The following is a 10708-nucleotide window of genomic DNA, read 5'->3' as shown; positions in this document are numbered from 1 at the left end:
CAGAAAAACTGAGCCTTCCCACTTTCTATTCCTTGGCCGAAATACCTCTCTCTCTTTTCCCTTCATCTTTTTCGTGACCCTAGTGAAAGAGTAAGTGCCCACACACAGCAAGCAGTAACTCAATCATAGATTGGAAGACTGTGAAGGATCAAAACTTGAAGAAGGAGGACATTCGGGCTCAGATCTTGATTATACTCTGCTACAGAAAGGAATCAAGGGTTAGAGATCTGAGTGGAAGGAGACATTAATTCCGCTGCATCAATGTAAGGTTTTCTTAACTTTATATGTGTTTAATTTATCGTTTTAGAAAGTTCATATTTAGGATGTTAATAAACATACTTGTGAGTAGATCTAAGATCCTGGTAAAATAATTTCCAACAATAAACTGTTCAATTTGGAGGAATGGGTTGAAATATGGAGATACCATTTATATACGAATCTAGGTATTTCCATCTTTTTAGTTTTTAATCTTTTTTTCTAAATTTTAAAATATTTATTTATGCCATAAAAAAGTAAACTCTTATAATTTTTCTTTGTGTAATTTCTACTTTTTAAATGTAAGATCATTTTGCAGAGTAAAATGAGGAAATTACATTATACACCCACTTTACCTAACATGTTTTAATTTTTACCTTTATTTTTATATTTTTTTAAGATATACCCACATTTATAGATGATGTCTCTATTATACCTTTTAGGTTAATGCAAATTATATACTAGATTTAAGTAGAATGTGAAAGTATATTGTGCAACCCTCCCTCAAAAATGAGTATATTTCAATGAAATATAAGATAAATATATTTTTAATTAATAGAGTATTACTCAACTTATCCCACTAAAATTAAATTGTAGGAAATTACATGATATACCCACTTTACTTTACTTGTTTTAATTTTTACCTTTATTTTTATATCCTTTAAGATATACCCATTTTTATAGGTGATGTCCCCATTAGACTCTTAGGTTAATGTAAATTATATGCTACACTTAAGTAGAGAGTGAGAGTGTATTGGACAATTCACTCAAAAAAGTAGATATATATTAATAAAATATAATATAAAGGTATTTTTGATTAATGGATACAAAAAAAAAGTGGTATTTTTCAACTTATCCCCTAAAATTGTGTTAGTTAGCCCACTATGAGAAGCCCAATTTTAAGCCAAAGTTCCTTGGAAAGTCAGCAGCACAACTTCCTTTTTGGCTCTGTCTCTCCGTACGTTACTCAATCTCTCTATCGGCCTTTTCCCGTTCTGTCACTTAACTAATCAGCGAAGAAGTATTATCATCCTCGTTCACTAACTGATCGGAGATCGGAGATCGGAGAGGAGGAATTCCCTGTTCACTCACTGGCCACTGGATAAAGAGTTATTTCATTCACAACAGGTACTGTACTTATGGTTTTGAGGCTCTCATTGAGGATTAAATACAGAGAGACCTTTGAAACTGTGTCTGGTTGTTTGAATTTTCTCAAGTGGTCCTCTCTGCTATGTATGTTGTTCTACATTGGCAATCTACATGGATATGCTTTAGCTATTATCCATTTCTCTTTTCTTTTTCTTATTAGTTAGGTTTGTCATTATTAGTTCATAATGTTCAGTTCTAAGATTTAGAAATTGTGTATATAATTACCATTTGAAACGTTATAATATGAATGTGTTCATAATTATTGAGTTTGTTCTAATCTGTATGGTTCCGAGATTTTGCTCTCAATCTTTTTCCATTTGAAATGTAAGAGCCAGGACCAAAGAAACTTACATAATTTTCTGATTTTGGTTCGATAAAAAAATTCTGTTTCTTTCATGTGAATCCCATTTGTATGGTATTTGTTCCTACATATATTTTATTGCAGTGCTGTGTTAAGTTTGGGATAATTCGTTTGGTGAATGGTGACATTGATAAACTTAATCAAATCTAATTTATGTTGTTTCAAGGCTATTTGAATTGTAATTATTTTAACTACTCATAGTTACCTAGATAGAACAATGTTGTGTTGTCGATTGGAGAGATAATTTGGACAATGCTTTATTGAATAGCTCCCATCCCAACTAATAACCTGTTTAGAGAAGTTGGTAGAGGCCACCCCTGTCATACATCTGCTTTATGCAGATGACTGCACCCTATTTTTAGAAAACTTATAGACTTTTTTAAAATATTCTGTTAAGCCACAAGAAATTCTGTTAGATAGGCATTTATTATATAGGTAAGAAATGGTTTGTTGTGGGAAGCATATACAAACTGTAAAATTTATTCAATAGTTTATGCAATTTATATTATCATAATTCCAGTCTCATATTCTGGACATTGTCAAATAAGCATACTGCTCAGTTTCCTTTGTTCTTTTGGTTATTATCATTCCACAGATGGAGGGTGACCTTCGAATTTCTCAGAAATGGGGTTCTCCTACAGATAGTGATGAAGCGAAGTATGTCTCCGGGCTTAGTACATTACTGGTTGCTACAATTCAGGAAGCAAAAGATAGAATTTCTCAAATTGAAGACATATTTTGCAGTCATCTCTTCCCAACTTTTCAATCGAAATCAGAACTTCTGCAGAAGTTATATTCCAACGCTCGAAGGGCTGCATATAGTGAATATAAAGAGAAGGAAAGTGAGCTTCAATTGGAGCTCAAACAAAAGAACGAAGAAGTAGTTAAAGGGAATGAGCTGAGAGAAAATTTACTCAAAAAGATCGAATCAAAAGACAAGGAGATGGTGAATTATGAGCAGCGGTTGCACGATCAAGAAATAGAGAAACAAGTACTAGTAGCCAAACTGGAAAGTTTGGAAGAAAACTTTTGTGAGTTTCAAAAGGAGCTAGGTCCACAGATTGAAGAAATTGAGGAAAAGAGGTTGCAAAATCTGAAATTAAATCTGAATGGCTCTGAATTATCAAAGCTGTTGGATGAAAGTGAGAAAGAGAAAAAACTTCTTCTGGAGAAAATAAACGGTTTAGAAGAGACAGTTAATGAACTACAGGTACAGCTTAGAGGCAGGACAAGTGAAATGACTGAGGTTAAGGATTTGTATCACAAGTCACTTGAACAAAATCAAACAAATTCCTCTGAGTTACTGACTGAGAAGAAAAAAAGAAGGGACGTCATTGATGCTTACAAAAGGCTTAAATCTCAGTTTAATTTTTTGTGTTCAAAGTTTGGTGTTACTAGGGAAAGTTTGTCCTCCCAACATAAATTACAAGATGCAGCTGATTCATTGACGCCTAATCTAGATCAAAGAACTTCCCCCAGTAAGATTTGGTTTTGTTTTCCTTTCATTTACGGAAAGTGTATAAATAAGCACATTATTATGTTCATTAAACTTCCTTGCTATGCAGATACAATTTCCTTGGTTTTATATTGTTTACTTTTGAAAAATCGGTTTCGATTCAACTCTGCTCTGATATTTTTTGAACACTTTTCACCTGTAAATTTGGCTGAGTTGAATTCTTTTGTGCTTAAATTCTTCCCTTAGATCATGGAGTGAGGTTTTATCTGTTGCCTGCAGTTCTTGATGACAAAAATCAAGATACTTCTGGAGCTGCGTGTGACATCAATGTGAAGAATGAAATCACTGTCAACAATAATTTGGAGGATTTGAAAGGGGACACACCACTTCAATCAGTGAGCTGCCCCTCTCCTACTCGCACTTTCCCTATCTCACCTAATTGTCCTGTCGCTGTGAAATCAGCCCCATTAATAGGCCGAAAGCGGCCTGCTTCTTCCTGGAGAGAAACTAGGTCTCATCAAGGTCAAAAAGGGCCTGACCCACATGATGATTTTCTCGATACTCCTTTGGAGAACATCAGAGGAAACCTAAACAAATCCACAAGGGAAGAGGAACTTTGCAATGCCCCTGTTCCAAGTTCAAAAGACATGATTGTTGATTTTTCAGATGATGAGACGCAGGATATGACTGCTGATCTTATTCAACAAAAGCAGCATCAGATACCACTTCCAAATACTGGGGATAAAGGTTTCAAATTTGTGGAGCCTGTAAGAAAGAAAGCCGAGCGGGAGAATTTGAAAGGAGTTGAATGCAAGCAATGTAAGAAGTTCTATGACGCTGTTCTTTGCAATGATAAAGGCGATAATGCTAATCATAATTTTCGCTGTGAACACCATGATGGTGTTTCTAGGCATCGGTACAAGTATGTTCCTCCTATGACCCCTGAAGGATTTTGGAATATTGGATTTGAGTCAGAAATGTAAATTCTTAAAAGAACTTCTATTTGAGCGGCAAATGGCTTTAATATGACAAATTAATTTTTCTAGCTTCATGGGAATTAGGGAATAGGATTCATGTACCTCCTACCAGTACCGGGTACTTATCTGAATGAGTGAAACTATTTCACCTGTTCTTAACCCCCTACTGCAATGTGCTGAGTCAAATTACCTTGTCATGGGTTTAAACTAAATTATTTCAGGAGAAACAGATAGTAATAAGTTAAGATGGTGTTTTGATAACAAAGATAAGAGAGATGTTTGCAAGAAAAAGGCAAAAAAAAAAAAAAAAAAAAAAAAAAAGGAAAAATCTGCACACATTCAAAATGTTTGTAAAGTTAACATTAAATCCCATAATCAAATTAGAATTTTATACAAAATTCAATCAATGCTCTCAGTTGAATTGTAGGCCTCAAACTGAAAAGAAAAGTGTCCACACCCGTTAGCTGTTAGTACAAATACGGTTTTTTGTTTTGTTTTGTTTTGTTTTTTTTTATAATTTATAAATTATTTTATTTGATTTGTACAAAGTCAAAATGATTAGTGTGCCAAGTTCCAACCAATCCAAAATATTTTTGGAAGTATATTTGTGCTGTCTGTATGAGTGGGGAAGAAAGAATGTTTGTGCAGACTCATAATGCAATGCAAACTCATTTGGAGTCTTCTGTTCGTGGATTTCAACGAAGTCACTTACTCCTATTGTTACCTCCGAACATCGATTCTTTCTATGTTTTGCTCCTTCAACTTCAAATCTCTCTGGATCATCTTCAACATCTTTCATAGCCTCTGCCATTAATGCTCAAGCTTTAACTGTAGAAGAGTACACATTAATCCCCACTGCCACCTTAAAATCCCTTGCCGACCACTACAAGGTAAAGGTGACTAACGCTGTAGCTTGTTAATTTATACATCCATTCTTATGATCAATTACTATCAAGTTTTTCATTTTTTCTTTATATGGTTCTCTCAGACATTTGATCAAACACATACATTTGGAGTGGTGCACAGCAGAGTGACTACTAAAATCCTCGGCTGAAACTCCAACGGTAAATCTTCTACTTACCAACAAGTCATTATTGATGGAACACCATGTTACTACATTTAAGGACTTTGAGAGCAATTGATAAATTTCACTGGAAAACTAGTTGATAGATAATTTCAGTTTTTTATTGTGTGCAAAGGAACCCACTGGAAAACGGAGAAAACTATGTCTATATCAATGTGTTCTTGCCTCTCAATTGGGATGGATCTCTCTCTTGTATTTTTTTGTATCTTTCAGTAGTTCCAACCATAGCTCTGTTGTGGATGCAGTGATCAGTACAGCACCCTTTGATAAGATAATGAGCCCTGCTTCTCAGTCGATCTTCTTCTTTTTCCTTGGAGGAATAATCATGCTTATAATAGTGCTTTTTCTGGCATTTGTCTTTTTGAGAATTATTAAACCAACAGACTTGAAGAAGTTCGTCAAGCGAGCCAAAGGACGCCCAGGTTGTGATATTGTATAAATTTTGAAATTTGATTAGTACCTTGATGAAACCGAAATGTCAACTAATTATGTATTCAATCTTGTTTAGCAGTGTCCACAGATTTGTTTACCAGGAACCTCCGAACAATTAGCATATTTGATTTCCAAACATTGAAGAAAGCAACCAAAAATTTTCATCCTGGAAATCTCCTTGGAAGAGGTGGATTTGGACCTGTGTTTCGGGTACTAATGCAGAATTTGTTTTATTTACTTTTATATTCTCTGGTAAATTGGAGTACTCTTTCTGTTTTCCTAAAGTTTAAACCTTCCCAATTTTCCGCATGTAATTTTGAATAGAATGTTAATAGATTTTCTACAAAATTCCCAATGCCAAAAACTGAAATATTTATAAATTATTGGGTATTGCAATTATAATACATCTGCATTTTTGTTTCTTGTGCTACCTTGACAATCTAAAGCTTAGTTGGCAAAGAATTCTTTATGAGACAGAATGATGTAGCTACAGGTACTACACTCATTGGATATTCCATAATTCTCTTGTTCAAGTTTCCAAAGTTGGAGAACTTGGAAATATATACTATTTAGACATTGGTTTTGATTGTGGGCCAATGTATCGATTACAATATCAATTTGTCTTTTTCATACTTGTTGAAGAGTATATCTCTTATGTTCACAAGAACAGATTCTTGGGTTTATAACTCACTTACTAAAGTCCTCCCTACTGCTTCATGTTTTATAGGGAAAGTTGGGTGATGGGAGATTGATTGCTGTTAAGAAGTTATCTCTTAACAATACCCAACAAGGAGAATCAGAATTCCTTTCTGAAGTGAGAATGATCACTAGCATTCAGCACAAAAACTTAGGTGGCGTTTGGTTGGAGGTAATGAAATGGAATGGAATGGAAAGGAAATAATTTTCATTCCATTCCTTTGTTTGGTTGTATTTTAAAGTATTGGAATGGCATTCCAATGGAATGCTCTTTCCACCATTTTGGTGGAATGACTATTCCATTTTAAAAAGGAAGGAATGACCATTCCAATGTAACAAGAAAAAAAATTTAATTATTTTTTTATCAATTTTTTTTATCCATTTTAAATTTTATTCCATTCCATTCCCATTCCCATTCCCATTCCCATTCCTATTCCTATATTTTCTTTCCTCCCAACCAAACGCCTCCTTAGTTCATTTACTTGGATGTTGCTCAGATGGGCCTCAAAGGTTACTTGTGTACGAATACATGAAAAACAGGAGCTTGGACCTTATAATATATGGTATAGCTATCCCGGTTTTTCTTCTTTTATCCATATATTGATTGATATTTAGAAATCAGGACTATTCCAATTCTGTTGCATATTTTATTTGAAAATACTAAAACTGAAAGCTGAAGAAACTGGTATTATACGACGCTTACATTTGTTATTCAACACAGGAAAAAGTGATCTGTTTCTGAACTGGAGCATAAGGTATCAAATAATTGTTGGGGTTGCTAAAGGGTTGCAGTACTTACATGAGGACTCTCCTTTAAGAATTATCCACAGAGACATTAAAGCGAGCAACATTCTTCTTGATGAAAAATTTCAACCAAGGATTGGAGATTTTGGGCTGGCTAGGTTCTTTCCTGACGATGAAGCTTATCTTAGCACGACATATGCTGGAACTTTGTAAGTTCTATAAACTAAATACTATGCTATAATATTAGGACATTTGATAACTTATTGATAGCTGGAACCTTCTTTGGGTAAATATAGGGAAATCCCATAATGAAATTAGTTTGTATTTGCTTCTCGTCTGAATAAGAAATGGAAATTGCAAAGTTTGTTAATTCGTAAACCAAAAATCATAATTCTTCATTCATCATCAAGCAGGAATTTCTGACATGACCCGTGGTATTAATTACATCCAACTACTATATCATATCATTCTTGTCATTGTTATTTCTTCACCATATCAATTGTAGCAACCTTTCTTAGAAATAGCATGCTGCTAGTTCTAGTAAAATCACTATAAATTGAAGGAACGCTTGTATCATCGTTGTTTCTTCTTTGTTATTCTAAGTAAAAACATTCATAAGTACCGTATTGATATGTCTACACTACAAACATAACTAGCAAAGTTAGCTTATACAATATAGAGCATTTTAATCAGTTTTAAATAAGTGTAGAAGCCTATGATATGTGACTGTAATGAAATCAGAAATATGGTAAATAGGATTTATCTGATTTGAATTTGAAGTATGAATTACATATTAGCAAGACAAGAAGACCAAAAGGGAAACTTGATGATGTTTTATCCATCCAAGAACCAGGTCATTAATAATGTGACTATTTAATAACCTATAAATAAGGTTCGATTTTGTTGTCGAAGTGGAAAAAAAAAAGGGCAGGTGGTTGTGTGGAATAATCATACAAGGATACTTAATGCTTAGACTTGTTATGCTGAATAAAAAAGTGGTTTGATGAATAATTATGGAACTTCTGTGCTTGTGCTGTATTGATGATTAAAAAAGTGACTAATCTTTTTCGTGATAGGGAAGAGTCAAGTAAAACCTAAGAAACAAAATTATTATTTGTGCTTGTTTTGTATTGATGATAATAAGTTCTCATCTTTATATTATAGTGTTTGGTAAATTATAAATTTTAAAATATCTTAAGTGAGAATGAGAATGATAATAATAATAATGTTATGATTTATTTTATTATAATCACACATATATAAAAACTTATATTATATAAAAAATTCATTTTTTATATATTTTTAATTATTTTTTTTAAAATTTAAATTTATATGCATTTGATAAAAATAATTTATAGTATTTTTAAATTATATTTTTATGATTTGTAAAAAAAATATTAAAAACTTAAGTATATAAGAAATTCTAGGTTGATTTGATTTATTAATAATATTAAAAATAAAAATATAAAATATTTTTTAAAATAAAATATATAAAAAAGAGAGTTATATATTATTTATGTTAAATATTTATATGTTTTGTAATATTAAATAAATAAATATACTTTTATAATTATAGTCTTTTAATTAAAATAATTTTTTTTTTTTTTTAAAGTTGAGTTGTAATTTTAGTTTTTAGTTGTATTTTTTCTATAAATTCTTGAAGCTTTTTAATTTTTTAATAAAAACTTTTTTATCATAATTTTTTTAAAAGGTAACTTTTAGTTTTTCTAAAAATTATGCCAAACGGTTCCTATGTAGTCTTTGTCATTATCACTAACAGGTGAATTCTTAATTGATAAATACATTAAAAGTTATAAAGGTTGATTAAACCGATAGTGTTATAAATTAGGGTAAATACTATTTTGGACCCTGTGTTTTACAAAAGTTACCAATTGGACCCTTTGTTTTGTTAAATGACAAAATGGACCCTGTATTTTCTAAAAGGGTACAAATAGGACCCTGAACTTAATTTTTGACAACTTTTTTTTTTTTAATATAACCAACTTGAAAATACGAACAGATACAGAAAATGTAAATAGTTTTGTCATAACACTTTTAGATCGGATTATTATTAAATTTTATTTTGACAAAAAATCAGTTCAGGGTCCTATTTTTACCATTTTAAAAAATACAGGGTCCTTTTTGTCATTCAACAAAACAGAGGGTCCAATCGGTAACTTTTGCAAAATACAGGGTCCAAAATGGTATTTACCCTATAAATTATGGTTTACTAATAAAAACTGTAAAATAAGGACAAAAAGCTGCAAGTTTTCATTTGTGTTTTTTATTGCTTTTTTTTGTACAGGTTTATTATTGATTTTCAGGTGACAAACTGAATTCTTTTGTTATTTTGTTCAGGGGTTATTCAGCTCCTGAATATGCTATTAGAGGAGAGTTGTCTGAGAAGGCAGATATCTATAGTTTTGGAGTTCTTGTGCTTGAAATTATCAGCTGCAGGAAAAACACTGATCAGAATTTGCCATCTGTAATGCAATACCTCCCTGAATATGTAGGCATCTTACTACTTGCGAACTTATTATTTCATATTGCATCATTCAATTTCTCATGCTGATTGTTTCAAAACCAGGCATGGAGGCTGTATGAGACATCGAAAGTGCTTGAACTTGTAGATCCAAGAATGAGAGAAGATGGATTTTTAGAGAAGGATGTTTTGCAAGCAATAAATGTAGCTTTCTTATGTCTCCAGCCTGATCCAGAACATAGACCTCCCATGTCACACATTGTGACAATGTTGACAGGCAATGTTAATATGGTTGGGGCACCTATGAAACCCGCTTCCTTGGACCGAAAACGAAGGAAGGATGATAGCCCTTCTTGTGAAACTCTTTCTGAGCCTTTTCCTTCTTCCCTTCAGACTGATTCATGCTCACCAAACCCACCAAAGTAAGTCAAGATTTTTATCTTTATAAAAATGAAAAAAATGATTTATGTGATGTCTTTTACTCAATATTTTTCAGTACAGACTACAGAGTTGTTTTTTGTTTTTTTACTTGTAAAACATGAAAAGAAGAACTGTTTAGAAGAGATGTTATAGTTGCCAAATTACTTGGTAGTTGCAGCACAAGGTCGTAGTCTTAGAGTTCAAAGCAAAGTTTAAAGTACATTTTTGGATTATCTGTAAAAAGAAATTATTGAAATATAGAATTATTGTAGTATCATTACATTCCGAACTTGTAAAGGTCCTATTACAAAGCATTCTACCTCCAAGAAAAGTGTGCAACAACTGATATAAAATGAATCGTCCAAAGATATGTTGGGAATCACCTCCTTCATAAACAAGAATAAGAAGCAATTAAAAATAGGCTAATTAGGGTTTTTTTCTCCCGAATTTTGACATATACCAAATCATGCCCCTTGAACTTTTAAGGTCGTTAAAAATGTCCCCTAAACTATTGAGATTGTTGAATTTAAGAATTTTTGTCTAATTTTGGTAAAAATTTTAACATGGATGAAAGTTCAGGAGGCATGATTTAGTACATATCAAAGTTTGAGGGGCATGATTTGGTAGATATCAAAGTCTTGGGAGCATGGTT

At 32.4% G+C, this 10708-nt stretch overlaps 2 protein-coding genes across 4 annotated transcripts; both read left to right on the top strand.

Annotated features, from left to right (window-relative positions):
* Positions 1–1182: 1182 nt before the first annotated feature.
* Positions 1183–4362, top strand: LOC115714324 (protein gamma response 1). Of its 2 annotated transcripts, none has more exons than XM_030642984.2 (3): positions 1183–1383; positions 2361–3243; positions 3501–4362. In XM_030642984.2, exons 2-3 carry the CDS (start codon positions 2361–2363, stop codon positions 4202–4204), a joined length of 1587 nt encoding a protein of 528 aa, XP_030498844.2. In that variant the 5' UTR covers positions 1183–1383; the 3' UTR covers positions 4205–4362. The 2 variants fall into 2 exon arrangements, with proteins under 2 accessions (XP_030498844.2, XP_030498843.2); XM_030642983.2 differs by having other exon boundaries at positions 1190–1383; positions 3468–4362.
* Position 4363: 1 nt separating this feature from the next.
* On the top strand, positions 4364–10338 carry LOC115714325 (putative serine/threonine-protein kinase). 2 transcript variants are annotated; one of them, XM_030642987.2, is made up of 9 exons: positions 4364–5088; positions 5187–5262; positions 5528–5704; positions 5794–5924; positions 6442–6565; positions 6884–6973; positions 7132–7363; positions 9513–9663; positions 9742–10338. In XM_030642987.2, the coding sequence occupies exons 3-9, from the start codon at positions 5557–5559 to the stop codon at positions 10060–10062; spliced, it is 1197 nt and encodes a 398-aa protein (XP_030498847.2). In that variant the 5' UTR covers positions 4364–5088; positions 5187–5262; positions 5528–5556; the 3' UTR covers positions 10063–10338. The 2 variants fall into 2 exon arrangements, with proteins under 2 accessions (XP_030498847.2, XP_060970164.1); XM_061114181.1 differs by having other exon boundaries at positions 5496–5704.
* The last annotated feature ends 370 nt before the right edge of the window (positions 10339–10708 follow it).

This window comes from Cannabis sativa, chromosome 4 (assembly GCF_029168945.1).
Source record: "Cannabis sativa cultivar Pink pepper isolate KNU-18-1 chromosome 4, ASM2916894v1, whole genome shotgun sequence".
NCBI classification, from domain to species: Eukaryota; Viridiplantae; Streptophyta; class Magnoliopsida; order Rosales; family Cannabaceae; genus Cannabis; species Cannabis sativa.
This window is presented reverse-complemented; position numbering and strand designations above follow the sequence as displayed.

Coding starts and splice junctions, on each gene's coding strand:
- LOC115714324 (XM_030642983.2), top strand. CDS start 2,361: ATGGAGGGTGACCTTCGAATTTCTCAGAAATGGGGTTCTCCTACAGAT. Junction 3,244..3,467: donor AGATCAAAGAACTTCCCCCA/GTAAGATTTGGT, acceptor TTCTTCCCTTAG/ATCATGGAGTGAGGTTTTAT.
- LOC115714325 (XM_030642987.2), top strand. CDS start 5,557: ATGAGCCCTGCTTCTCAGTCGATCTTCTTCTTTTTCCTTGGAGGAATA. Junction 5,705..5,793: donor GCGAGCCAAAGGACGCCCAG/GTTGTGATATTG, acceptor CTTGTTTAGCAG/TGTCCACAGATTTGTTTACC. Junction 6,974..7,131: donor CTTGGACCTTATAATATATG/GTATAGCTATCC, acceptor TATTCAACACAG/GAAAAAGTGATCTGTTTCTG.